The sequence below is a fragment of the Podarcis bocagei genome (genome assembly GCF_964188305.1).
Source record: "Podarcis bocagei genome assembly, chromosome: 5".
Lineage (NCBI taxonomy): Eukaryota > Metazoa > Chordata > Lepidosauria > Squamata > Lacertidae > Podarcis > Podarcis bocagei.
The window spans coordinates 48,585,237-48,613,169 of NC_138129.1; the positions used below are offsets into that span (position 1 = coordinate 48,585,237).

Here is a 27,933-nt window from a genome sequence, read left to right on the forward strand (position 1 = left end):
CACGTGACGGGGCTGCACCGCACAGCCGAAGGGCCGCTGACCACCAACTGGCGACCATGGGCGGTAGCTTCTTGAACCGCGGCGAGCTAGAGCCCCTGTCTGGAGAGGTGGGGCGGCTGTTCAGGCGCCTCCGAGCGAGGCGAAAGTGCTGCGGGGAATCTGCGGCCTCGCTCCCGTTCCGCAGCCCGGAAGCAGGAAGCGCCAGGCCCAGCCCTCCTCCTCGCCTGCACGGGGAGCATCGCTCCCATGCTCGCTGCGCTCCGCCTCTCCAGTCTGGTGGGAGCCACCCGGGCGGCGGTTCATGGGGTGAGGAGGCGCGTGGGCGAGGGAGGGCCGCTTTCAAGTGAAGGCGGGAGAAGCCTCCGGGTGGGGTCTCTTGGCCGCTTGGTGGGGGTGGGGATGGGGGTCTCGTCGGGAGCCTGGGCATGACAGGGGAGAAGGGCAGCCCCAAAGGCGGGGCGGACTGTCCCAGGCCGGCTGCCCCCTTCGGAGGAGACCGGGGTGTGGGGCACCAAAGGCCTCCATGCTCCTGTCAGTGGCCGGTGCTTTCCTCGCGCCCCACAGCTTGGAATGTCAGTGGCGGTCAGTGGGAGAGAAAAAAAAGGGTTTTTTAAGGGGTAGCAGTAAGTTCCATAAATTGTGGTCCAGCTCTCTCTTAAGTGGGTTCTAACATGTACGGTGTTTCCTAATTAGCTAAGTATTTTAGATCCCCGGTTTTTCGAAAGCCAAGTCACAGAACCCCTCCATTTGTAATTATTGATAACTCCACGGTAGTTTTTGTTATATGAATGGTGCCACGGACCCCCTGGGTGGGTTACGCGGATTCCCTGGGGTCTGTGGACTAGCAACTGGGAAGAACCACTGCCTAGCAGAAATCTGGAAGTTTGTGTTCAACATAAATAAGCCTGTGCTTTTGTCATTTGTGCATGTCGATGATCATATTTCTTGCAGCTGGTGTTTACAATCTCACCAGTGTTACATAATCCCTGAAGGCATATAGGGTTAGAATCTCAGGTATGTTGTTGATTTCATACAGGTGAATGAATGAATGAATGCTAGAATGAGTTCCTGTGTCATTTATGCTGAGTCTTGTGAATGTTGGCAGTTTCATGAGACTTTTACAGTAAGTGATGAGGCTTTACCTCTTCATGCATATGCACATAAAGTAAAACAGGGCTGCGTTATAGATTTGCAAAGTCAACCATGCAGTGTAAATGCCCCATTTCAATTCAGACTCTGGAGTAGTGTCTCTAAGGCTTCAATCCTGTGTTGTTGGGAGGAAGCCAAACAGCGTGCCTTACTTCTGAGTAAACATGCATAGAAGTGTGCTGTTAAAACAAAACTGTTCTAACCATTATGGGGTATTCTTACTTCTGAGTTATCTCTTTAAGTCTGTATTATCCCTTGGCTACAAAAATGTGAGACCAGAACAAATCTGAAGGTCATATTGCCCATCCCTCTCCATTGATGCAGCTCCTTATTCAATTAAAAATGGTAGAGGTTAGAACGTGGTACATTAAAGAAGTCGACAGAAAGCAGTGTGTACATCTAGTGACTGAAATCTAGGTGGCTCAAGGGAGCCACAGATGATCTATAGTTTTTCTTTCTTTGCTACAGAGGGCAAGACAAATCTTAGGTTCTCAAACCAGTCTCACCTTGAGAAAGTTTGTTTCCCAAATCTAGATTCTAACTAGGCCCGTTGATGCAATCCTGTAAAATAGGAAATTGTACTAGATTTAATATCTAGTTGAAAACATATTAACTGATGTATATACTACGTTATGTAAGACAATTATGTGAACATATATTTAAAAAATCACTTTGTAAAGCATTATCTGGAGGCAATTGACTTATAGCATGCCTGGATAGCTCAGGTGATTATAATGCCAAAGTTGCAGGTTCGATCCCTGCATTGCAGGGTGTTGGACTAGATGATCCTTAGGTTCCCTTCCTACGGTTCTATGATTCTATGCCAGTTTCCTTATCTCCAACATTCCTACGATTCTATGATTCTATGCCAGTTTCCTCATCTCCAACAAATTCAGAGGTTGATTTGACCCCACCCTCTTGTTCCTGATGTAGATCTTTATTCTCCCATTGTTTCTGATGTAGATCTTCACTCACTCTTTCTTCCTTGGGGTGGGACACACACACACCATTTTGTGGTTTGCCTTAGGTGCCAAAATGTATTGGGCTGGCCCTGCTTCTACACACATTTCCTATTTTTTGGGGGAATTGTGCTGGGTGTTTTGTTCCCAGGGCTGGAACACTGGATCCAACACAGGATCAGGAATTGGGTCTGACTGTGTGTATGAAGATCAGAGCTGCTGTTGCTGCTTGCTTGTTGTGGAGTGTTGGATCTCACAAGGAAGTCAGAATTCTAAAGCACATCTTTTGATGGGAAAATGCTATAAAAACAATAGTAATACAGCTGTAAACCTGTTGCATCCTCCTGTTGATACATAGCTCATTTTGGACTCTCTCTCTTTACTTAGAAATTAAGCATTTCTCCTGCCAGTACATGATTGCATAGAGGCATCATACACCAGGACCTTGAGGGGTACTTCAGGAATGGCTTGACCCTCTACATATTTCCTCCTTTCAGTATCCTCTTGTCACATCTTTAGTTGTACGTGGGTGGGTTGGCCTTGATACTAAATTGTTGAGAGTTTCATAAATAACAGAGTACCCTTGCAGTAAAGAAATCGTGAATGAAAGGTTTGATAACTGAATGGTAGTTTGGTGCTAAAATGGATGTTTAACAAATGCTAAACTATAAGAAGGCTCAAAAGTTTACCTGTAAGTCTGCTTGTGTATGTTGTTCTTGCTCTCCCTTGACCAGAAATAGGTTTTGTGAGTCAGATCCTCATTTGTAAAAAGTGGACCTTTTGTGAAATAGCTTTTGTGCTGCCTTGAGAAAATAAAACTTCATTGTGTATACCATATTTACTCAAGTCTAATACGCCATCGAATCTAACGCACACCTCAATTTTTGCAATGTAATTTGGCCAAAAAGGTGAGCATTAGATTCGAGTAAATACGGTGGTTTCTGTCTGTAAATGTATCTAATCCAGCATTCGCTATGGCTTCCCATGTTTTCTTGGAAATTCACAAGCAGGGCATGAAGGCAACCACTTCCTATTAGGTGGTACTCGTAGTTGTAGGACAAAGAGCCTTGGCCTAGCATGTTTGTAATGCCACAAGATTTTGTGGACTACAGTCCACTTCCTTAGATGTCTATGAAAGCTTTTACCATAATATGTTTGTGTACAGTTGCATCTAACTAAGTCATTGCATGAGGAAAACAGTGAAACAGCTTCCACTGGTTTAATAGAAGTTCCTCTCCTTCTCCTACCCCCAGCTCCATCAGCTCTGAAGGGTTGGAGAACCCCCACTGTAGATGGAGGGGGGGAGGAGGAAAGAGAGAAGTTATATTGCATGAGTGACATTATTCCACTCGCACAGTGACTTCATCCCTCTCTGTGCCAATTCGTGCATTTTCAGTGTAAACAATGATACTTTTATAGTAGTCATTATGTGTTTTACTTAGATGAACAAACTAGCCCTATTTTAGAATGTTTAAAATCAAGGATCTGGGTGGAGTTTAATGAGCTATGTTAATGAGACCTCACAGCCAGCTTTGTAATTTTAACACAAAGAAACCTTGCTTAGATTAGGAATTTGCTGTCCTTTCCTATGATCTTCTTTGAGGCACTGGAATATCTTGTTTCTTAACGTTTTGAATTTTCCCTAATAGGATTTTTCACCAGAGGACATGGAGCTTTCTGCCAGCGAACTCAGCATTTATGATAAACTCTCAGAGACCATTGACTTAGTGAGGGAGACCGGTTATCAGTGTGGTATGTCTGAAAAGGCCATTGAGAAATTCATCAGGCAACTCTTGGAAAAAAATGAGCCCCAAAGGGGACCCCCACGCTACCCTATTTTGATGGTACTCTATAAGGTAAAGCATTTGTGGACGATCTTGTATCTGTGCATGTCCGTATACAAAGTGGACCACAGTTTGAGGTCAACCTAATGGAGTGAAACCTAACGGCCAGAATATATCAAGCGAGATAAAGGCTTGAATCACTGCAATGCCTTTCGTTACCATGCCTGTTGTCTGGCAGGAATGTTAGAAAGAACTGGCACACAGGGTCAAACTTTTGGTGCCTGGATGCCTGACCTAGTTTGGTTGCTGAACGTCTGGTTGCATATTTGCATTTTGGCCACTATATTATTAAATGCGCAGGGAGCACATTATGCTACTGATATATAGGCAAGAGCATGTACTGAGCGATAATGCACTGCAAGTAACATCCCCTCATTGATAATCATATTCACTAGAGTATTTGAGCCTACATTCATGCAACAGCTTTTGTCAGCAGGCAGTGACACTAAAGCAGGGATAGGGAAGGCCAATGGTCAGGGCTGATGGGAGCTGGAGTCCATCCACATCTGGAGGGCCCCAGGTTCCCCATCCTCGCTCTGTAACTTCATGTTGCAAGCTTTTGTGTCAAAGTGATTTAGCTCAGCAGATCATAACCTACATGATTACCTGAAAGGGACAGTCCTCATTCTAAACAAGTGCTGGTGACTAATCTAATGCTTGTCTTCTCTTGCAGGGCCTGGTTATGCTGGGGTTAGTTTTACTAACTGCGTACTTTATGATCCAGCCGCATACGCTTTCGCCACCCGAAACGACGCTCTCCAGAACCCATGCGTGGGGCTCCCTCATTAGTCATATCCGACTGCTGCCTTTACCAATTACCAAGAAGTATATGCTAGAGAGTAAGAAAGTTATTTGCATATTTACTTAACCATAACATATTTGGGATGCATTGGTGGTAGCACACATGATGATATGCTAAGACAATACATGCTAGGGAAAAATATTCAGTAATGATGCCCCTACCTTTCATTGCAAAATAATATTGCTTTTTACAGGGAGCAAAATGAGAACTACTACCAAGGTCTATATGAGGTCTGCCTGCAGTAATCACTAATTAACTCATCGACATGCTCAAAGGCTTTGTTTTTGTGTTTACAACGAAGCTTAGCAAATTGCCTCCAGTGGACATGTTCTGAGACATTACACTCTGCAGCATGGCAACCTGCTAGCATTTTTTTTTTTTTCTAAAACTGGTTCCAAACCAGTCACAAATGAGGATAGGCAGAGCCTAACGTTGTGAAGGAAAGTTTAGAAAGCACAGGGATGTTTGCTTATTGTTGGGAGAGCGGTTTAGTTTGTTCTGGATTTTTTGAGAGTGAAAACAAACCAGTTACCATTGGCCCCTTATTTAACAAATTCGTACTTCATGAAATTGGCGCAGGCTTGCACGTACACAGATTGTACAAGATTATGTGTTGCAAAAGGGAGGTTCTGGGAAGCCAAATCGGACAAGGTGAGGTTTTTCTCTGCTGCTGTCAAGTCTCCTCCTAGCATGAGCTGCTTGTCCCAGAGTGGAGTTGCCAGCTTTTTGTTTTTCCTGGATGGTCTCTGGCTGCACAACTAACAGGTGCAGCTTTTCCTGGCATGCTTTACTTATCACACAGCTCTACATTTTTTGGAGGGCTGCCAGGAACAAAAATACTTCGGTAAATTTGTCTGCAGTTTAAACTGGACTCAGAAGGCTTGTATTCATTTTTTTAGCAGTTGCATCAGACTTTCACCCTTTACTGCCCCTCAGGATGCAGAGATCCTGGCTTTACACCTCCTATATCAAGCACATATCGACAAATGATATCACCAGTTATCATTTTTTTGTTATTCTAATGCATTTAAAAACGTTAAAATCTTTAAGAATTGCTGTATGTTTTCCCACTTGGCTAAATATTTAAATCACACATTTAGTTGCTTATGGAGTATTTCAACAATGTCCAAGTATATAAAAAGAGCCTGATCAGGATGCTGCTAATGGTAAAGTGACCATTAACTCTGCTATTACGCTTGCAACATAATTCTGAGTCTTTCCACTAGTGCCCTAAAACATTCAAACATTCAAACATTTGTACAGGATTACTCTGTGCTTAAGGTGGTGCTTTGAGTTCTGCATGGAACTTTGGTTCAAAGTTCAGTACCAGTAAATCTGATTTCAGCAGGTAGGCTATGAAAGGTAGTGGTGCAAATCTCTTCTGTTTATTTTTTGCGGTAGTGATTGAAATGTACACATCAGGAAATGTAGCAATCTCGATCTTTGTCAACAGAAATGAGGAAGCCCCTCTAAGGAAACTCGGAATGAGACTAGTGTTTTGTAGCTGAACTTAGTATGCAGCTGAACCTTGAAAGCAAGGTTTCAGAGCAGTTAACTCTGAGATAATAAACCACCAAGACTTAGCATAAACCAGACATGGGTGCGGGCAGAACTGTCTAAATTGCAGCTAGCTGAAAGATCATCACAACTGTGCTGCCTTCTCAGGCAGATTTGTTTAAAAACCTTATCATGTCTACATGTTTTGCTTTTTTTTGTTTTGTTAGCGCTCAGTTGAAGGAAATTTTATTTCTGGGAATGCTTGGCACACAAATGGTTGTTTTTCCTTTGTGACAGTTGAGAATAAACAAGGGGTGGGTAAGGCAGAAGACAGATTGGAATGTATTACTACTACTACTTCTACTACTACTACTACTACAAATACTACTATTTATTACCTGCCCTTCACCCTAGGGTCCCAGAGTGGGTTGCAATTAAAATATAATATTAATATTAAAACACAGTATTGCACAATATTAAGAACCAGTTTAAAATGGGTAGTTTTCCAGCTGATTGGCAGTGGATTAACAAAGACTATCTCCACAGTTATTTATTTTTAGCAATAGCAATAACAAAACAACCCCTTCCACTTAAATTAGGTTGTTGAAATGGGGAAAGGTAACCAGAAATGAATTTCTGTGTGTGAAAGGATTATGAACAGAGATCAGTACTGGTATTGAAACCAATGTCTCAGCTCAGAATGTATATGTTGGCTAAAACCCATTCCTGCAGAAATAAACAAAACCACATCCAATTTTTGTAATAGTCCCGAAATCTATTGAAGATGATTTCCTGAAATCTCACACTCCATTTAAAAATGGTGTGTGTGTGTTTAACCTTTTCCCCTCCAATCATTTCTCCTTCAAAATCATATGGTCCAACTGCTACTACCTTTGCATAGATCGGGATGCATATTTGCAAGACTAAATAAGCACCTGGAATCCCTTGGGTGGGGAGTTTTGACTGAAAAAAGGCCTAGCAGGGAAAGGGCTAAGCACTCCCTATGCTGCTCCTGTGTTTGAAATTGTAGCCTCCCAATAGTACTTTTCATCAAACAAACATAGAACATTGGTGTTTGGATACACACAATTTATATGTGATGTGCAGTCTGCCACTCTCAAGTTTTAATCCTGGGCATAATCACTTCTAAGTAAGCTCTGATTTTGTACAATGAGACTTATACCCTAATAGGCATGCATAGGATTACAGACTGAATTGTTACATGACTATTCTTACATGTACATAAGAGAGAGGATCCTTTTTTTGCTCAGATTTTCATACTGGGCTTCTACATGTTAAAACAATGACTTTTCTAGCTCCCAAGTATAATAGCTTATCTGATACTATTTGCATTCTGTCAAAAGCAAATTGAAGGAATGCCATAAAGCCTTGCCACCTCATTCTATTAAGTATCTCTAGGCCTCAAAGGAAGATGAGGGCTTTAAGTGTAGTACAGTGGTACCTCGGGTTAAGTACTTAATTCGTTCCAGAGGCCCGTTCTTAACCTGAAACTGTTCTTAACCTGAAGCACCACTTTAGCTAATGGGGCCTCCTGCTGCTGCTGTGCCGCCGGAGCACGATTTCTGTTCTCATTCTGAAGCAAAGTTCCTAACCCTCAGGTACTATTTCTGGGTTAGCAGAATCTGTAACCTGAAGCATATGTAACGTGAAGCGTATGTAACCCGAGGTACCACTGTAGTTGGATGGGTCTCCTGACATATTTTTAAAGGAAAGACTGATGGACTGTGTAGTCACAGCTGTTTACTGCTCTCTGATTCTTTCTAGCTTGGGAACTGTCATAGTTTCAGGAATCCTACATTCTGCAAAATCTCCCATCTTAAATTTAGCTCACTGCCGTGCCCTTGCATTAGTTGGTTGATTAGGTCCAGCCTTATAAGTCACTTCCTGAAACTCTTAAGCTGGGAAATGATAAAAGGGAGTAAAGGCTGCTGCCATATCAACGTGTGTTTCATAATGTACAATGCAAAGAGCAAATGTAACTAAGCAGCTTTGCTGGGATGGAGAAGAATCCTGTTTAGAGGCTGACTCAAGCTAGATGTCAAGCATCTTTGAAGAGCTGCTGTTTATATTTTCTGTTGCAATATCACATCGGTACATAATGAAAATGATTAGACATTAAAGGAATTGCTTTGGTAGCTTGAATTAGCTGGCAAATGAAAAGAGGAGGGCGCTCTTTGAAGAGAATCGCTCTTGTTTGTGAAGGCTATTGACAACGATGGAAAACTTCTTCATCACTGTTGCAGTGCCCTGAAAGAGGAAAATGTAGTGGGCACTTTATATTACCTTTGCCTGGACTGATATGGTCACTGGAAGTCAACGTTCTAGAAACCCTTTCTCCTCCACTTCCAAGAGACTAGATCTATCCTTCAATCACAGATTTAAATAATGAACTATATAATAATGTACTGGGTGAAACCCAAGATACGCAGGGCTATTTGGAGACATGATTACTCTTAGCGCTAGGATGTGGTCCAGTGGGAAGCCCTCCATTTGTTCTTGGCACAGAGAAGTATCTTTAAAATGATGGTAGTATGGAGCTAGGCCAACATTCATTCGTCCCACATTTCTAAATTCCTTTGACATACCAAATCCAAGACTAGAAATGATTATGTTCTTTGCCAGGCATTTCTGCTTCTCTGAAATTGTTTGTAAAAACAGGTCAGACTCTTGGGCTCAGTTTTGGCTGATTGCAGACGTGCATGATGTAAAGTGGTGGGCGAAATTCCAGCAGGTCACTTTTAAGCTGGCATATGAGCCACAACTGCCTTGTTAGCAATGAACTGCAACTGAGGTCTGAAATAATATGATTGGACGAAGCAGTGAGGAGTCTTTCTACATTTCAGAACCCTTGAGCACTACCTCCAAGCCGTAAATTATGAACAAGGGTGTGGTTAGCAAAAATGGTTCATTTGGGAAGATTTGCAGCAACAATATCTATCTTTTTGGCTCTCTAGCTTAGCGTGAGACATGCTTGACTTCCATCCAACATTCAGGGCCCTCTCAGGCTAAATCATGTCTTGGATAGTTTCAGTTGAGTCTGCTATAGAGCATGCACAAAGATTTCCTTTGCAGATTAGTGTTCTTTCCCACCAGAAAATACTGATGCCTCTAGAATGTTGTCCATTAACGTCAGCCCAGCTGCAGCATCCTTACACCATTAAGAACTGAACTGTAACTGATGCACCAGGGCTCTGAATCTCATTGTAAACATCTCATTTTATTATAATCTGAGGCCTAATAACAGGCACATGTGTTGGTACACATTTTTAAAGGTCCAGGCTGGCTTTGTACAGATGGGTGGTGCAAGTTCTTTTTAAACAATGACTTTATCTTGGCTATTCAGTAGTTGAACTGTTTGTTTGACATTTCTTATAGCAAACCAGCTCCATGTTATTTTGGGAATCTGGAAAGTGGAAAACTCTTTTGCACTTTTTTGCATTTAGGGTAGCATGTTATATATATATATAAAACATGATACCCTAAATGCAAAAAAGTGCAAAAGAGTTTTCCATATATCTGGCCACAAAAGATGGGTTTGTTGTGGGGGTGAACTGTTGGGGTTCACCCAGTGGCAAATAAGGTTTGCCATTCAAACCTTAGTGTTGAGCACATTCTAAGAGAGTTAGCTACTTTTTAAAAAATTCTCGAGCACTGCATTGTGTAAGTTGTTAAATTATTCTTTCAAATTCACTAGACGTGCAGAATTGGGTATTTTAACGTACTACTATTTGAAAACCTGTTTCCAACTCTTAGCTGTAGAAACTAGCTATGAAAACGTTTGCTTATATTTCTTGGTAACCCAAAGCAATTGAAAGAGGTATTAACATGATTTCCCAGGCGATCAAGGAATGGGGCTTCTATTCCATCACCATTCCTACCACTGTCTCTCCCACAGCACAGAACTGTGCAGGATACTCTTGTCTTACCCTCTTTGCATTCTTTTCTCTGAAAACATTGGGATTGAGAGGAGGCCAAAGAAAGTGCAGATTTAGGAGATGGAGTAAATGAAATAAGTAGTAATTCATTTATTTTGGACAAAATGTTGATATTTGAATGTGAGTGCACATAGTCCTGGTGGTAATTCCATCTTGGTGGTGTTCAGCTTTGCAAAGTTGTGAAGAAGCAGTTTCTTCCTTGCTTAAGGATTGGTATGCTTATTATGTAAAACATGGTAGAGTGATGTGTCCCCTTCTTTCTCCCTCTCTCCATGCATTTACCGAGCATGTGCATTTCATAAAAATTCAGTTTTGACATCTGGTTTCCACTGAACCATGTCTGTTGTTCCAGCTGGGGTAATCTGAGGATGACAACACTAGAACTCTTGTGGCTTGAAATTTGAGGTTTTTTTAAATTGTGCATTTCTTTTTAATTAAATTCTAATGTTTGAGTTTTTCTGTTCATGCTAAAGCCCAGTTTCCAAGTTTTTATCTCCAGTCTTAAATGCTAAAACTTCCCCCACAAAAAATGGAAGTTATGATTTTGAAGTCACTGTTGAATACACATAGCACAAGACGCTTTGAATCCTTGCCATAAAATTGACTTTGATAATTAATGGCTATAACACTTAATATCCCTGTGAGGTGGTCATAACAGGAGCACCTTTCAGCCCTTTCTGCTGAGTCATGATATGCCATGATATTCTTAGAACCTCTGGTGACAGATAGAAATAAGAGAGGAGGATGACAGATGAGGTCTCCCCCTTTCAGTTATACTGTGACTGTGGCTAAGCTAGAAACTGGGAGGTGCTTCAAAGCGCAATCCACTATTAATTGGAGGTTAAGTCCAATTAAGCTTACTCCAAGAGAAGTGTGCATAGGATTGTTTTCTTAATCTCCCCAGTCTTTTACTCTCAAATGTGAAGGACTTGTACTATCCAGGTCTCTGCAAGTTAGTTTTGGTGACTTGCAGATGCAAAATTGCGTCTTGCTATGTTTTTTTTTTAAATGTCTAAATGAAGTCAGAGCCTGTGCTGCTACTTTTAAATGAATCAAAATAATGGTTTGCTTTCCCTGACTAAACCTATTTTTAGTTTTATTCCGATATACATATTTCTCCTTGCAGAAAAAAACAAGTCTGTTGCAATGAGTAGCTTTATATTTTACCACCACTGTTTCTCTCTTTACTTGTGGAGTGCTAAGTTGTAAGTCAGAGCAGCAATAGCAATGAGGTTAGCAATTTTGAGTATTGTATGGCCATGTTTTGGGACTGAGGATGTCTGCTAAGCAGGGAAAAATCACTTCTGCTTGGAGTAATGTTGGCTGCTGCAGAGCATGGTTTTTTTTGGCTAGTGCAGGTTATTAATGGTTTATGCTTTAAAGGATCTTAGCATCATTTTGAATGTGTGCACCTGCATAAATTCAAAGGAGGCAGCCCCATTGCCTGTAGTGATCTCATCTGTTAGTGGAGAACTTTACTCGTCCTGAATCAAATAAATAATTTGGCACAGGATAGCCCAGTACAGGCATGACACTTCTACCTAGTCATGCCAAGAAATGGTGCAGCCTGTTACCAAAGCTATGCAGGGCGGATGCATGTTACAGATTTTGCGGGTTGGATAAGCAAAGTGTGAGCCAACCCTTGGAGACCATGTGGCGTTGCTGAGCTTACTCAGCTCCTGATGTGCAAAAACGTTCTAAACGTGATGTTACTTGAGTTTATTTGTAGTATGATTTAGCCTATATGGCATGAAAGATAAATATTTTTTAAAAAAATGAATGTATGATATCAGTGTAACCACACACGCTATTCACCTAAGATTTATGGACAAAATGTCCAGTTCTGGTTTGTCTGTCCAGTTTCTATATAATTATGGGGAAAGTTCTTCACACGCTTGAGGATCAAAAGGCCAACTTTAGATACACGCAGTGGGCTGTACATGCCAGAGAATTTTTTGAACATTTTGAAACATAGCCACTTTTGCTATATCTCAAACTGCTTTTGAAACTCTCTTTAAATTTCGAAAGAAATTTGGCATGTACCACAGGGCGCTGTTAGTTGCGTATTGTTGGTCTAAAATCCCCTTTGGGGACTAGCTTGTCTGGGCTAGTTGGTTGGTTTTCAGATATTTACATCCCACACATAGGCGGACCCCTGTGGTGGGTAGAAAAGAATATTTAAAACACAACAATAAGGGAGCAGCAACTTAAGATGAGCACAGCTTAAAACCACATCCACAGTCAAAAACAAAACCAGTAACAAGAGCCAACTTGGAAATAGGAAGGGGTGGAGGTGACAACAATTTCAGCTCTGTGTGCCAAAGGCACATTGAAATGAAACAGTCAACTAGGCCTTGAAATGTCAACCAAAGAAGCCTCCCAGGACAGAAAGTTCCCCTGCCTGGGGACAATAACTATAAAGTCTCTGACTTGCATACCCAGCAGCTGCACGTCTGTCAGTGGTGGTGGAGCAGTATCTCCATTGAAGACCTAGTCACGTAAGAGATGATGATCTTTTAAATAAATAAAGACAACGACAAACATTTTGGGGCTTGGAAACTGACTGGATGCTCCAAAAAGCCACCACCAACAAATTTATTTATATCCCTCCTTTTCCCCTGACGGTGCTTAAGATTTGTTAAATTTAAACTAGCTACATATATAAAATCTATTAAAACCATACCAATAATTACAAAACAGCACAGCGCCAGCCCTTTAATTAAAAGCAGTCTGTTCTCAGTCAGAACATGTTTGGGCTAGTTGGTTAGCCCTTTAGAGTGTTTTGCAGTTAACCAGCCAACCTAGGAGGTGTTATAGGTCCATCTTCTCCAGGAAAGGGCCCAGCCAGTGGCCAGTTGTGAGTTCTCTGGATCTAGTCTGTTGTGTCTTAACTTCCCGACTCCCTTAGCTCTTTGGGGTCCATCTTTCCTATCAAATTAGCTTCTTAGCATGCCAAAAGTTGTGAAGTGACTGAAAGATTAAAATGGTGATTATATGGATTAAATTTTTTTTAAAGTGCTTGGTGGTTTGGATGGATAGCCAAGAGAAACAGTACTCTGACCTCAGGACTGAGTGACAGGCTGACTCCCATATGAAGTTGCTGAGCCTCTAAGGAGAGATGCAGAAACTGCTCCTGTCTACACTTCTGGTCAGTAGGGGGAAAACAGCAACACAATTGTGATGCTCAGTGCAGTAGTGAGAAGAACCAGGGAGGAGCGAAGTGTCTGTGAGCTCCTCTCCAAGAGCATGTACATTTATGCTGAGCTAGGGTTTGGCTTAATGTGATGTGTGAACCTGGCCAAAGTGGGACTCTGCTGTCTAATGAGGATCAAAATATCCTCCTTGGTGTTTTGGCACAGAAATATACTGCTTAGTAACAGCACAACGGAATCTTCCTCCTTTAGTGGATTTTAAATGATGTGGGTCTCCGTATTCCCTGCCAGATAAATGCAGAATTGTGTTATTTCAGCTTCGCTATCTCTTTGTCATGGCAACAGCAGCTCATTTATAATAACTTCTGTGTTAGTCGAAACAAAATAAAATTCCTTCCAGTAGCACCTTACAGACCAACTAAGTTTGTTATTGGTATGAGCTTTCGTATGCATGCACACTTCTATGTTAGTCTCAGCTTTGCAAAGCTCTTGTGCGTGCCTAGTCTCTTTAAACTGGCAGGTGAAGGTATACACATCACTGCAAGTTACATGAATTAAGTGTTGGAAATAGCATGACTATTTTTAAGAGTTGAGAAGGAGCGCCTTCCCAGATATGTGGTATCTTAAACTGCTTGTTTCAAGGATCTATGTTGCAGTCTTGGTGGGGAGGCGATTCTACTGATGAGAGCCTGTATGCATATTTGTCGGCCCACTGCTTGCAGTTGCAAAAGGATTGCTCTCTGCAAGCAGACTTGTGAAAGTAGGGACTGGTGGTGGGGACACATCTAGAACTGGGTGCTGGCCCTGGAATCAAGCACAATTGCTCTTGAAACCTTAACATACATGTTTTAGCTACAGCATTCTAGCTTGAATATTCTTTTTTGAGAATTTACGAACTGGCTATGCTACAAACGGATCAAGGCCTGCTACACTTAAAGGCCAAATACACCTTGAGTGTGCCCACAGACAGACTGATAATCTGAAAGGAATGCAGAGGAGTATAACTGAAGGTAGTAGAGGAGAGAAGACTACTGTGTCAAGATCCAGTTCAGTCCTCTTCTACACTCCTGTGTTTGCATTGCCTCTGCTCTTTGCTCAGCCTGTTATTCTTCCATGTCACCCTTCAGTCTCTCTCCAAATCTAGGCTAGCCTGCTGCCCTCCCTCCCTTTTCCCACTGCACTTTTTATGCAAGTCACACACATTCTGGTGTACAAAGGAACACCCTCAACAATAAATCTCAGATTGATTAAACAATTTTTTTTAAGCCCACTTGGAATACTTGAGTGGGTTATTCATGGCAAACAAAAACCTCCTGAATCATGCAATTGAGAATGCAAATACCCAGAATTGGCTGCAAAGATAAATTGGGCTCTGTTTGGTGGATGTGATTAATGCACAGCCGTACAGATTGCTCTGTGCTTCTATATCTTGTGATGCTAAACATCTCAGTCTTTCAAACTGGGTAAACCTCCTGAAATGGCTTCAAAGACTTTAAAGGCATCAGAAGCATTTTAACGGTCCTCCTTTTCCATGAATTTTGTATTGTCTTCTGTTAGGATGTACTGAAGGAAATCAAAGGAAGCATTGTTGATCGCTTGTTACAGAAGGTGATCCTTAAGATCAGGAGTGAGGATCCCCAGGCCTAGAGCCAATGCAGCAGCTCCCCATCCTTTCTGTCTATTGGGAAGCCATCCCTCTGGCTAATAATATTACCGACCCTGATTTGTGCCCTTCCTGAGTGCATTTGCCTGGCTAGAATGTGCCCTTGAACTCTGATAATGCTTTTAGGATAGAGAGGAGTGTGCAAGTGTGTGTAGAACCTAGCCTATTGTACGAAAGTAAAATTCAAATTAATTGCTCTGTCCCTTTTTACCTCTGAGAGCCAGTGTGGTGTAGTGGTTAAGAGCAGTAGTCATGTAATCTGGGGAACCGGGTTCGCGTCTCCGCTCCTCCACATGCAGCTGCTGGGTGACCTTGGGCCAGTCACACTTCTTTGAAGTCTCTCAGCCCCACTCACCCCACAGAGTGTTTGTTGTGGGGGAGGAAGGGAAAGGAGATTGTTAGCCGCTTTGAGACTCCTGAAGGGGAGTGAAAGGCGGGATATCAAATCCAAACTCTTCTTCTTCTTCTTCTCTGGCTGCACCCACCAATACCATGTGGCCCCCTGAAGGGCTATCATTTGCACACTCTTTTTCTTGATTCTTTCTGCCCCATTGGCGCGCTCTCTCTCTCTCTCTCTCTCTCTCTCTCTCTCTCTCTCTATAAGAGATTTTCTGTCATTTAGCCTCTGTGCAGTTGGGAGGTGACATTGAAGCAGTTGCTCTTGCTTACTAAAACATCAAGAATTTGTATGTGTGCTTAAGAAGAATACAATGTCATTATCAAGTATCTTTTTAAGAAGGCTCTGATGCAAGTTTTCCAGTAACAAACAAGTCATATTGTGATCTTTCTAGAACACATCCCAGAGGTAACACATGAAACACAGCATTCAGTCAGATATTGCAAGCTTTCCTGTGATCCTTGGATGAAGGGTGGTACAGAAATTTGATAAATAATGATGATAATGAACAAGCCATAAAGAATTAACCACTGTGGTTTCTTCTGTCTCTTGAGAGAATCCCTTTCTCAAAAGTGTAATGATGAATAAACTCCTCTCTTTTCTTCTCCTGAGATGTCGTTCTGTATAACATGATTACAGTTACCTATTTGCACAAGGAGGGGAGAGACCCTGGTGGGAAATAAGCCACCGTCTCTTCATTTCCCCCCAGTATGTTAACCATCACTTCCAAGCTACAACAACAAAAAGTCTAACCAATAAAAGACAAAGCCTTACTTATCTTGTTGTATTATACGGTATTGTAAAATGACCATTTAAGCTAAGTCTCTCTAATCAAAGGAGATTGAGTCCCCAAAGGGAGTGCTGAAATTTGATTTCCATTGAGGCCAGGCAAATTGCTTATTCTCTGTTTTTCCTATTAAAATTAGAAACAGAATGCCTGATCCTCAAATATAATTTGCCCGTAATTTAAATCACACGCTCCTGTTACATAAGAATGCTATAAGAGCCCTGTTGGATCAGACCAAAGGACCATCTTGCCAATGTCCTTTTCCCCCACAGTGGCCAGCCAGATGCTTATGGGAAGCCTGTTAGCAGGACTATATCGTGACAGTGCTTTCTCTTCTTGTGATTCCCAGCAACTGGTGGTATTCAGAGGCATATAGCCTTGGATACTGGAGGTAGTACACAGCCATCATAGCTAGTGGTCAATGATAGCCTTATTTGCTGTGAATTTGTCTAGTCACCTTTTAAGCTATCAGTTTGGTAGCCTTTACTGTATCTTCTGGTAGTGAATTCCAGAGTCTGAACTATATGCTTTGTGAGTAAGTTCTTCCTCCTGTCTATCCTGAATCTTCCATCCTTCAGCTTCACTGGATTACTCCAACTTCTAGTGTGATGAGAGAGGGAGAAAGGCTTTTCTCTATCTACTTCCTTCACACCATGCATACTTTTATGTTGTATGATATCACCCCCTTACTTGCATTTTTCTAAACTAAAAAAGTCCAAATGTTGGACTTTGGATGATAATTCTGATTGCCCTTTTCTGAATCTTTTCCCGCCCTGTGATAACAGTATTTTAGATGCCTCTGCACCATAGGTTTGTCAATACACACACTCTTAATCATTTTTATTTTCAGTCCTTTAAACATGGAGTTTGCTTTTTTCACAGTTGCCATTTTCACTGAGGTCTCATTTCTGGCCATTCACCACCAGATCGGACCCTATTGGCATATAGGTGAAGATAGGGATTTTTTGCACTAGTGTGCATCAATTACACTTGCTTACATTTGCCATTTTAATGCCCATTCACCCAGTTGGAAAATATCATTTTGGATCTGCTCACAATTCCTTTTTGTTTGTGCTGCCCTGAACAATTTGGTGTCACCAGCAAACTTGGCCACCTCACTGCTCACCCCTAACTTTAGGTTGTTTATGAAGAAGTTAAAAAGTACAGGGTTAAGCAGGGCTTTTTTTCTAGAAAAAGAGGTGGTAGAACTTGTTGACCTATTTTAAGGGGAATACCCACCCGAAGTTGATGAGCTTTATCAACAACTTTATCAAAAGCTTTTTGGCAGTCCAAGTACACAATATCTACTGAATCTCTCCTATCCATATGCTTGCTGACGCTGTTGGATAACACTCAAAGGTTAGTTACATGGAATTTACCTTTGTGGAAGCCATTCTAGTTTTTTATTAGGAAGAACCACGTACTACATTTGAGTAGCAAGTATGTATCCCTCTTAATGATGTACCTAATGTTGTGCATTGCCATCTGGAGGTGTTCCAGCAAGAAGGCGGGGGCTTATTCTGAGACAGAACTGTGAAATGCACCACTTGTTTGCTCTCAAATGGGGTGACAGGTGTTGCCCATATCAAGTTTAAAGATTCCTTTTCAATGAATTATCTCATGATAGTCCACGGCAATGACAAGTGTAATGTTTGGAATCTGTTTCTGTTTGCTTAAGTGAAATCTTGGGGCTCACAAACCACTTATATCCTTTTGCTTCAAAGAGTGTCAAGACTGGTGGGGCTTGGATTGTAGACAGAATGTGTCTCAGACTGCCAACTGCTCCTGCTCCGTGAAGAACCTTGTGGCTGCTGCTGACCTAGGGCAGCTATCAGAAAAACTACTGCAAACTCAGCCTCTCTTCATCAAGGTAACTTCACAGTGTGGGATGCCTGTCAGAATGGGGCCTACTCCTTGGTTGTATGAGAAAACACAACTCATAAAAATACCATTCCATCTCCTCTCTTTTTCACAAGACAGGACAGTATCGGTCTTATGCTGAAATGAAGCATTTTCAGTCTCTGTACCCTGGATTGACAGATTTCATCATACTGGAGGAATCAGCTGAGAGATGGAGCAGTCATCCAGGGCAAGGAGTTCACATTTTCTGGTGAGTTTGAGCTATTCACTGAAGTTGCACACACACACACTTTCTTGAACTTGACCCAAGTGAACTTTCTGGGATGCATCTTCCAAAAGGCTGGGTGGGTGGGTGGCGGGTGAAGAACACTAGAAAGGATGATGTGGATTTGCTGTTTTTGTAGCTGTCTTATTCTAATATGTAATGTTATCATCTTGACCCAAATGGAAAATTGGTCTGTTCAATTTTATTTCCTTTATATATTTATTACACTTATAATCCCACCTTTCCTTCAAGGAGCTTAAGGTAGTGTACGTAAGTTCTCCTTGCCATTTTATCACAACAACCCTGTGAGGTAGGTTAGGCTGAAAATGAGTGACTGGCCAAGGTCACCCAGTGAGCTTCATGGCTGAGTGGGGATCTGAACCCCGGTCTCCCGGGTCCTAGTCAGACACTCTAACCACTACACCAGGCCAGCAATCAAATTTATAATGTGGCATTTTGGCACATGTGCCTTGGGATTCTGAGAGGGCCTTTTGTGGTAGGATTCCTTAAGCATTTAAAAATACCAGCAGATTTCTTTCCAAACATGGTTTGACGGAAAGTTTGGTGTGTGTGTTGCCGAGGTGAAATACACAGAAAAATACAATGGAATTGGGATGTGAAACTCAACAAAACCATTTTGGTTTCCACAGTTTCTAGAAGGTCCCTCATCAGTAAAGACCTCGCTATTTCTTCACAGAGCACTGGTGTACCAGAATGTAAAGGTCAAATTCTGCCTCTTAGATGCCTGTATCTTCCCCCAAATGCAGGGGCAGCAGAGGTCCTGTTCACATTGTGCAGGTTGCAGACTTTGCAGAAGCCTCTACAGTGCATGCAAGTGGTGCCACCAATACATGCCACTACTTACAGGCCTTTAAAAAGGCCAGCTACATCACTGAGTAACTAATGGATTCAGAGAAGCCCATATTTGGCTGGAATTTGTTCAACCCACAGAATTTCTGCAGAAATCTCTCCCTACCCCTGCAATTTAGAGTATTTTATTCCCAAAAAATGCTGGGTGCTGGTTTTGCCAATTCCTGTTTAAAATGTTGTCTAACAGCCCCATACAGTGGTACCTCTGGTTACATACGCTTCAGGTTACAGACTCCGCTAACCCAGAAATAGTACCTCGGGTTAAGAACTTTGCTTCAGGATGAGAACAGAAATTGTGTGGTGGTGCAGTGGCAGAGGGAGGCCCCATTAGCTAAAGTGGTACCTCAGGTTAAGAATGATTTCAGGTTAAGAACGGACCTCCAGAACAAATTAAGTTCTTAACCCAAGGTACCACTGTACTGAATTGCTCCAGTGTTAAGTATGTGTGTGAGAGAGACTAAAGGGCTCTTCAGTTGCTTGGAGATAAATTCTCAAAGGCAACAACATCACCTAAGTCACTTTATTTAAGCTGCTCACTTCAGAGGCTGCTGCTCAGAGGTTGCCAAAGAAACTAGCATGCAGCAACAACTTAAGGCTACAATCCTAAACCGAAGCGAATGTGTGCATAGATACAAGACCTAAAGATTTTAGGCTTTGAGTCATATTTGGGCACTTCGTAATTGTGGGACACGGTGTTGTCTATCGTTCAGTGCTGTTCTTAATTTATGAACTTGTGCTAGACAGTTTGGGTGCAGAATATCAAGCTGTGAATCATGACGGATCCCCACACTGGGATTTCTAAAATGCGTCCCTGCCCTCCCTTTTCTTGGAATGGTGAATAGGCTAGGATTCCCAAACTCTTTCCCATGTGGTTTTAGTTAATGTTTGACTAGGTGACGCCTTCCTTTATTTCCCTTCATCAGCGTTTTATTAAATGAACTTGACATTTAAATATATATATATATCGTTGTTGCATCAGCCTCTTTGTTCCCTGAGCATATTGTTTTCTTGGGAGGTGATAGGTGATCTGAACTCATCCCAAGGAGTCCCTGTCTCTAGTTCAAGCTCTGGGAAAATCACATTCTTATGCTTTTCCCCGCTTTTTGGTCACTTTTGCAAAATGGAGGCAATAATAGTGATTCAGGATGACAGAGGTGGATATCTTTTGAAGAGACTTGGCAGCAATGTAAGATGCTAAGCACAGTCTGGTTCTCTAAAATGTCCCATAGGCAAAATCCTCTGAATAAAACTCGGATTCTGCAGGAGATTTTCCCCATCTTCTCTTCACTGCTGCTTCCAAAGACTATTTCTCTGAAAAGCTGTTTTCTCATCCACAACTCAAGACTTCAGGATAAGGTGAGCATTTTAATGCTTCTTGAAATATTTTTGTGCTGCTTCTCCGAAAGTTCAAAGCAGTTTACATCACAATAAAATGCACACCAAGAACCCCAAAACAAAAGAAAAAAAGGCACCTAAACATCAGCAGAAAATGTTTTCCCAGACAATGGCAGGGTCCTCTTTCTTTGGGGGGAATGCATGCACAATTTTCTGCAGTTGTCCCAATGTGCCTTATGCTTAGCAGTCTCAGATAAATGGTGGTGGTGATCACTACTTGTCCACATTTCTCCCCAAGAGTATAAGTGCTCATGTAGGTTGCAGCAGTAGCACTGAGCACCTAGTCCATTCTAAAAGGCAAAGTGCTTCAGATGGTAGTTATGGGAAACAGCTCTGTGGTAGTCAGCTCTTCTGCATCTTTGTGTCACCTGGGTTAATTCGGCAGGGAAATGTTCCTTCATTCTCTTGCTTTCCAATAAAGCTCTGAAAGGGCATGGGATAATTTGAAGCTTCTTCCATCTTCATATTTTTCAGACATACAGACTGCAGAGCACCTTTGTGGTTGGAAGTGGTCAGCTTACCTTGAATGTTATCCCTTCTCCGTTGTGCAGAGAACATTGCAAAACAGTGATAGTGGAGCTGGAAGCCGGGGATATTGGTAAATACAAATACAGATGATGTGACACTGCAGCAAATGTTGCATTCTGGGAGCTGTTCATTGCATCTCATTGTACCTTATACTGTGGAAAAAGGCAAGCAGTGGCTTGGTCTCATGATTATGCCCTGCTAAATGTTCTGATCTTTATTATGCAGCAGAGGAGAAAATGTATTCCACACCCTATCTATTGGGGGAAAAATATGAACTCTGAATACACAATGTGGTATTCTGAATTGGCTTTTCCAAACCTGGAAGGATGCCTCACCATTGTGGGAAGCTTGAGATCAGCGTTTTGTAGCTGTTAAAAGCCAAATAACTGTTTAGGGTAAAGGGCATGATATATTGCGTAACGTCACTACGCCACTAAGCAAACCCATCTTGATATAGAACACTAGACTTAGCATTTGCTACATTTCAAAGAAGAGAGTGTAGAAGTGGGAAAGGAACAGAGAAGGGCTCGGGTGTAAAGAGGCGTGCTAGCATAATAATTATGGTGATCTACTGTAGTAAAAATGAAGGAGTTTCGTGGCACCTTAAAGATTTAGAAATGTGGGGTGGAATCCCTTGCACTCATCCCTTTAGCACAACCTGTCTTCTGCACATGCACAGAATCCTCTCCAAATGTGCTGCAGAGGGTTGGGGAAACAGACTTAGGAAGCACTAGGGGAGGAAAGGGGGAAATTCTGTTGCACAGGTGTAAATCCTTATGCTAACAGAACGAATTACCTAGCACTACTTTGGATACAATCCATATTGTGTCATGGAAATTCATAGGACAGGATCCATCTTCACTGGGTGCATCTAGTGAAGTGATTTCTGGCTATGAAAGCATGTACCACAATACATTCATTAGTTTTTTACGGTACTGTGGAAGTTTCTGTAAAACTTTAGGGTTCTGAAAAAATAGAACTAACCTGTATGACTTGATGTAGTAAATGTTTTAATCTTTAAGATGCTCTTTTATCAATAGTGCGGGGCAGGAGATATATATAGAATGCCTTTCTTCCCTGTTAGGCCTAAGGAACAGTCAGAGAGGATTTTTTTTTAAAAGGGAAATTCTGTTTCTAATTTAATTTCTATGGGATGGAGTGAAGCCTTCAAGTCTAAGGGTTGCACCCAAGACTGCCATTGCATTTGTGCCATGGAACTTCCCACTCTTCTTCCCTGCCGCCCCTTCCGCATCCTCCAAATCTGCTTCAGAGGAACCCTCTAAAGGTTCCTCTGAAGACTGGGGAACCCTCAGGAGCAGATTTTGGAGGTACATAGGAAGTGGAGAGGAAGGGACATCCTTTTCTGTGAGCAGAACTCCACACACACAGCATTGGATACAATCCTAACAGTATAAGTACGTTTTGAAAGGTAAGCTCAGTTCATAGACAAGACTGTCAATAGCATTGTCTTTACAAAGAATAGTAATGCAGGTCACTTTTCCAATGTTTTCTCATTTTTCTCCCTAAAGGTTTTGCAAATGTGGATTATTGGACAACAGGCTTTAACTCCAGGGGATCAGAACCTACTGTTGTTTGTGATGGATCTGCCAGTTAAAAACTGTCGAGACGTGCCTTTTGCTGAGTAAGAACACTCGGGATCCAAGGCGAAGGAAATGGAACACAAAATGGAACACCATTTCCAAGGATGTATCTTTACCCCGTTTGTGCACCTGCAGTGAAGGAAGGAATACAAGAGAAGGGCATCTTCTCTTGACCTTCAAGATAACTTTGGCCTTTCCTTCAAACATCTTGGTAGGAGTTGGAGGTGCCCCCCCCCTTCCTTGTGTGTAGATTTCTCCTTGAAAGCAGATGTGTTCTGGTGTGGGGTGAGGGTGGAATTGCTCTTTTGACACACTGTACAAGTGTGCAATGCACTCTACAAATTTCTTTTTCCACCTCTTCCCTAGTGTTGAGATACGCATTCTTGCTGCTTTCTTGGCCTGGGTCAGTTTAATGCCAGATCCAAGTTTTTTTTCAAAATGACTAATAGTTGCATCAAGCAGCCAAATTTGCTAGAGGGTTTCTTCTTCTTCTTCTTTTTAACATTTCAGAACATGCCAAGCACTCCTCTTCTGAAAACTAGGTCTTTTTGAGCTGTCTAGGTTGGACTGCTTTGGTCTCATTTAATCACTGCCTAGGAAATTAAAACTTTTTGTGCATATTTTGCTTGAACACTGTCCAGCTCTTGTTTCAAAGATGCTGATGGGTGGATGCTTTTGCGGGCAGGATTGGAACAAACAGATTCTTAAGGCTTGTGCCATGAATAATCTTGCCCTCTTCTTTCCCCCTATGTTTTGTTAGTGTTTTCTCATGTCTTAATCCATGGTTTTGAATACATGTTGATTATTCTTGAGCTCCTTCCAAGCTTTGTGCATTTCCTCTTGCTGCTCATGGGCTCATCTGTGCCTTTAGAGAGGATCAGTTTCAAGCATGTGCTGTCTACATTTGTAGTAGTGCTTCCCAGGAGTGAATCTTTTAGGTTCCTGCTGCATTAAGACAATATGCAGATGTGTGAGGTTGAAGTCGGATCCCAGTAATGAGGGCTGGGGCATACAATTTAGCATGTTTTATGTTCTATTGGGGATTATTTTGTTTCAGCCAAGTTAACAATGCAACTTTCCACGTGAAAAGTAAAAAAAAAAAGTTCATTTGTAAATATAGGTCAATTTTAAGGAAGAGATTCAAGCAATCTCTCTATCTTTGCTAGAAGATAAGGTGGGATATATTAATTTTATGATAATAGCAATTAAGGGCCCCTAACTGGGTCCCATTCTACTTGATTTTCTGCAAATATGCAGATTGCATCTTGGCCACCTTTTTTCTGTATATATTCTATTTTGGAAACATGCATAAACTGATTTGCAGTCTTAAGTGGGAGATGCATATGGCAGTGAACTTAGCTGTATGTGTGTTTAAAAGATCAGTATATAAATAATAGGCAGCACTATAGAGACTTGGGTTTTTGGAGGGTTGACATTTAATCTGCCTCATTCTTTAGTGTTTCCCTTAACCAGATGGGGAACCTTCCTCCCACCTTCCTTTTCTGCATAGAGGAAATTCTCACACTTTTTATTAACCTACTTGAAGTCCATAAAGAAAAACAACAACTCTACATTAGAGCCCCAGCATCATTTTAAGCAGGTTTGTGATAATAGCAAGTTCAGTAGGAAAACCGTACTTTGTTTAATTCTAATGAAAAAGCAGAGGGATATAACTGAGCAATTACAGAACAACATGTTCATATAAGTTGAAAAGGACCACATTCCACATAAGCTAATAGAAGTTTTGTGACATCATCGTTTTACTCTCCTGGCACCTCTGCTGCTGGGATTTACACACTGAAGCTAGCAGGTACTGAAATTCTTATGTACCAGCTTTTAACCAAGGGTTATTGTAGATTTACACAGAGTACAGTTTGCCTTGAACTGTGGTGTGTCGGCATCCTTCCCCCCCCCCCCCTTGCAAGTAATGCAAATAGCAACTAATCCAAAGTAGAATTTTACATGATGGAAGATACAGAGATTGATCAACCCTTACATAAACAAAGCTTTGATAGTGAAATGCCTGTATTTTAGGGAATTGTGTTAGTGATGCTAACTGCTTAATAGTTGGCAGGGGGTGGGGAAGAATCAGTCTTTTAGTCAACTCGGGGTCTCTAGAGAGGAATAGTTTTAAAGGCCAGTTTATACATGTGCTGCACAAGTGTTCCCATAAAAATGCTTTCTCTTTCCCAACCTCAAATGCCAGTCAGGAAATAGTCTCTTGGCCGAAGATAATGAATTTGTCCTGCGTACGGACTGGCTTTCCACGTGCTCTTGGTCTTTGCATAGGTTTCCAGATCTTTGTCTAGGAGGTGCTATGCACATGTCCAAGCCTCATTCCCTCTGGAGTTTACATCATTTGTTTTCAGACTTCCAGTACATTTTCTCCTTCTCTTTCACAAGCTGCAAGGAATTAAAACAAGTAATTGCCCAACAAGAATCAGAGCTCCAAGTTCTCTGATTTTCAACTGATTAAGAGCATTCAATTAGATCAGAGTTTCTCTTGTCTGGTTTTTGGAGTGCAAGCTACCATTCTGAAGCGTTTTAAGCACCTGTTACCATCCTTTTCGGCAATGGCCAAAGAAGTTGTGTCGGCACCTTTTTGCATTTATGGTTGGAGAACATGGAAAAGAATCTGCCTAGATCAGGTTCATTGCGAACTAATACTTAGCGCCTGTGACTAATTATCTAATGATGCAAATATTAAGCGTAAGAAACCTATTCTGGAGACAAGTCAGCCTCATCAAAGCAAAACTCTCAAAGTCATTGGTGTTTGTGATGCACAATCAGAATGGAATAGTTTCCAAAAGTCTGCAGGAAGCATGTGGAAGTTGGACAAATTCCAAACGCCGTTGCTATTTGTGATGAAATGTTCTGGTGACACACTTTTTAAAAAGAGAAGCTCAGCAAGGAATAAATGCAAATATTGGCTCTCACTATTTTTCACACCCCTTGAATCCTGTATATTGCTTCTGTTGCATGCCATTAATTCTTTCCTGAAGAAAATGTTTTTGGTTCCTTCTGTGATCTTAGCAGTGTACCTTGGCCTGCTTTGCGCTTTTCATCTTCTGAAGAAGCAAACTGTCTCATCTGCTGTGCTGCAATATTTACAGAGATCAATGACTGTCTGAAATTACAGCACATTCCTAAATCCTGTGACTAAAATCCTAAGGAGGGGCTCGTCATGGCGCCATGGGTTGGCAGGTTTAGTTGTTAACGTTGACAAGCCAAGATATGAAGATCATTTGCCAGTTTCTTAGTAATAAAGATTTTTCCTTATGAGCAAATCAGATCGCCTTGGTGAACTGAAGTGACATGACATAGAATCATAGAATTGTGGAGCTGGAAGGGACCCCAAGGGCCATCTAGTCCAACCCTCTGCAATGCAGCCGTCTCAACTAGATAATACATGGCAGATGTATTATCCAACCTCTGCTTAAAAACCTCCAAGGAAGTCATGTTCACCACCTCTTGTGGGAGCCTCCTTCACTGTTGAGCAGCTCTTACTGTCAGAAAGTTCCTCCTCCTGTTTAGTCAGAATCTTTCTCCTCTTATGTCCAACATGCCCCTCCTCTACATGCCCAACTCTCTCAACCATTCCGTGTAAGCCATGGTTTCCAGACCCTTGATCATCTTGGTCCCCCCTTCCCCCCGCACACATTCCAGAATGTCAGTCTCGTCCTTATGTTGTGCTCAGAAGTGGACACAGTACTCCAGGTGCAGTCTGACCAAAGCAGAATAGAGCGGGACTATTACTTCCCTTGATTGGGACGCTCTGTTTCTGTTGATGCAACCTAGAATAGCATTAGCTTTTTTGCTGCTGCATCACACTGTTGACTCATGTTAAGCTTGTGGTCTATGAAGATCCCTAGATCTTTTTCACATGGCAATCCAAGTGTCCCTCATCTCATATTTGTGCAGCTGGTTCTTGTCCTGCCTAAGTGTAGAACCTTACACGTGTCCCTATTGAAATTCATTTTGTCAGTTTGGGCCCTGAATCCCAGTTCTGTCTTCAGCGCCATTGGCTACCCATCCCAGGGTGGTGTCATCTGCAAATTTGATGAGCATCCCCTCAATACCTTCATCCAAGTAATGGCAGGAAGAAGTGAATGGGGTGGAGAGAAGCTTATTGGTCATAAGGCATTCAAATAAAGGCTTTCCCAGTTGCCTAGGACCTATTTCCATGGACGTCTATTGTTTAAATTAGCATGATTCCCCTCCCCCCCCTTGACAACCTTCAGACTTAGTTTCAAAAAGCCCTGTGCAATTTTTCTGAAGCAAAGCAGAGTTTGGAGCATTCTTAGTCTTTTTCAACAATGATAGAGAGATCAGAACCCTTCCTGATGCAGAATGGGAGAAGATTGTGTGTGTGTGTGTGTGTGTGTGTGTGTGTGTGTGTGTGTGTGTTATCTGGAGAGTTTTAGATTTGAAAGGGAAGGGGGAAGCCCGTTTCATTAAGACTTGTTATGAATTGGGATTGCAGGATCAGGCCTTCCTTGAACCACTGTTCTGCCAGATGATGAGCTTCCTTAGGATTCATTAGCTACACTGGCGTCTCTGGGCTCCCTGGGCCCACAAAGACCAAATCACAAGTGTCAAGAAATTCAGCTGCTTTGTAACCAGTGAATGGAAGGCATTAGCATCTCAGAGTATTGGGCTCTTTTTCTTTGTTTATCTTATGTAGGGAAATGTATAGTTTGAGGAAGCCTGAAAATGATGGCTTTTAAAAAGGAAACTATGTAATTTGCTCTTTCATTGAATGTGGGAAATGCTGGGCTTTCCTGTTGTATTTGAGACTTGAACAAATGACTCTTTATTTTTTATTAATGTTTTTTGTCTGTTCAGGGAATATGGGTAAAATGGCTCACTGTTATACATTATAATGGCTCAGGGGTAACAGGGAAAGTAACTGTATGTATACATACAGTTTTGGACAAGCGTATACACCAAATTATGGAACTGTTTCTAATAAAAGAATGTAAATATGCAATTTTATGAACAATTATAGATTAATATATTGCAACCATTTGTAAATACTTGGGAAATGCCTGTAAATAATGTAAATATGTCAGATTTGTATGTTTGTGGGTGGGGTCAATTTCTACTTTTTGCAATTAAATACAGCTGTTGATGCACTTTCCCCCATATGGCTCTTTTTGTTTATTAAAGACACAGTGTCACTAAAAGCCACTGTTTTCTTTGTCCTCC

The 27,933-nt window shown here is 41.7% G+C and overlaps 1 protein-coding gene across 5 annotated transcripts; it reads left to right on the top strand.

Moving 5' to 3' along the window:
• LOC308587464 (bombesin receptor-activated protein C6orf89 homolog) lies at positions 1-27,911 on the top strand. 5 transcript variants are annotated; one of them, XR_014008401.1, is made up of 9 exons: positions 1-306; positions 3,758-3,964; positions 4,626-4,791; positions 17,931-18,076; positions 18,183-18,316; positions 20,431-20,557; positions 21,071-21,194; positions 22,654-23,695; positions 23,726-27,911. XR_014008401.1 is itself a non-coding variant. In XM_081195096.1 (8 exons), exons 1-8 carry the CDS (start codon positions 247-249, stop codon positions 22,737-22,739), a joined length of 1,050 nt encoding a protein of 349 aa, XP_081051222.1. In that variant the 5' UTR covers positions 1-246; the 3' UTR covers positions 22,740-27,911. The 5 variants fall into 5 exon arrangements, 4 of the variants coding, with proteins under 4 accessions (XP_081051222.1, XP_081051223.1, XP_081051225.1 ...); XM_081195096.1 differs by having other exon boundaries at positions 22,654-27,911; XM_081195097.1 differs by lacking the exon at positions 1-306 and adding an exon at positions 641-1,014 and having other exon boundaries at positions 22,654-27,911.
• The last annotated feature ends 22 nt before the right edge of the window (positions 27,912-27,933 follow it).

What these genes read in the sequence shown, in the direction of transcription:
- LOC308587464 (XM_081195096.1), top strand. Translation starts at nt 247, where the DNA reads ATGCTCGCTGCGCTCCGCCTCTCCAGTCTGGTGGGAGCCACCCGGGCG. An exon ending in CAAGGAGTTCACATTTTCTG is followed by an intron (nt 18,317 to 20,430) that starts GTGAGTTTGAGC and finishes AATGTCCCATAG; the next exon opens with GCAAAATCCTCTGAATAAAA. An exon ending in GCTGGAAGCCGGGGATATTG is followed by an intron (nt 21,195 to 22,653) that starts GTAAATACAAAT and finishes TTCTCCCTAAAG; the next exon opens with GTTTTGCAAATGTGGATTAT.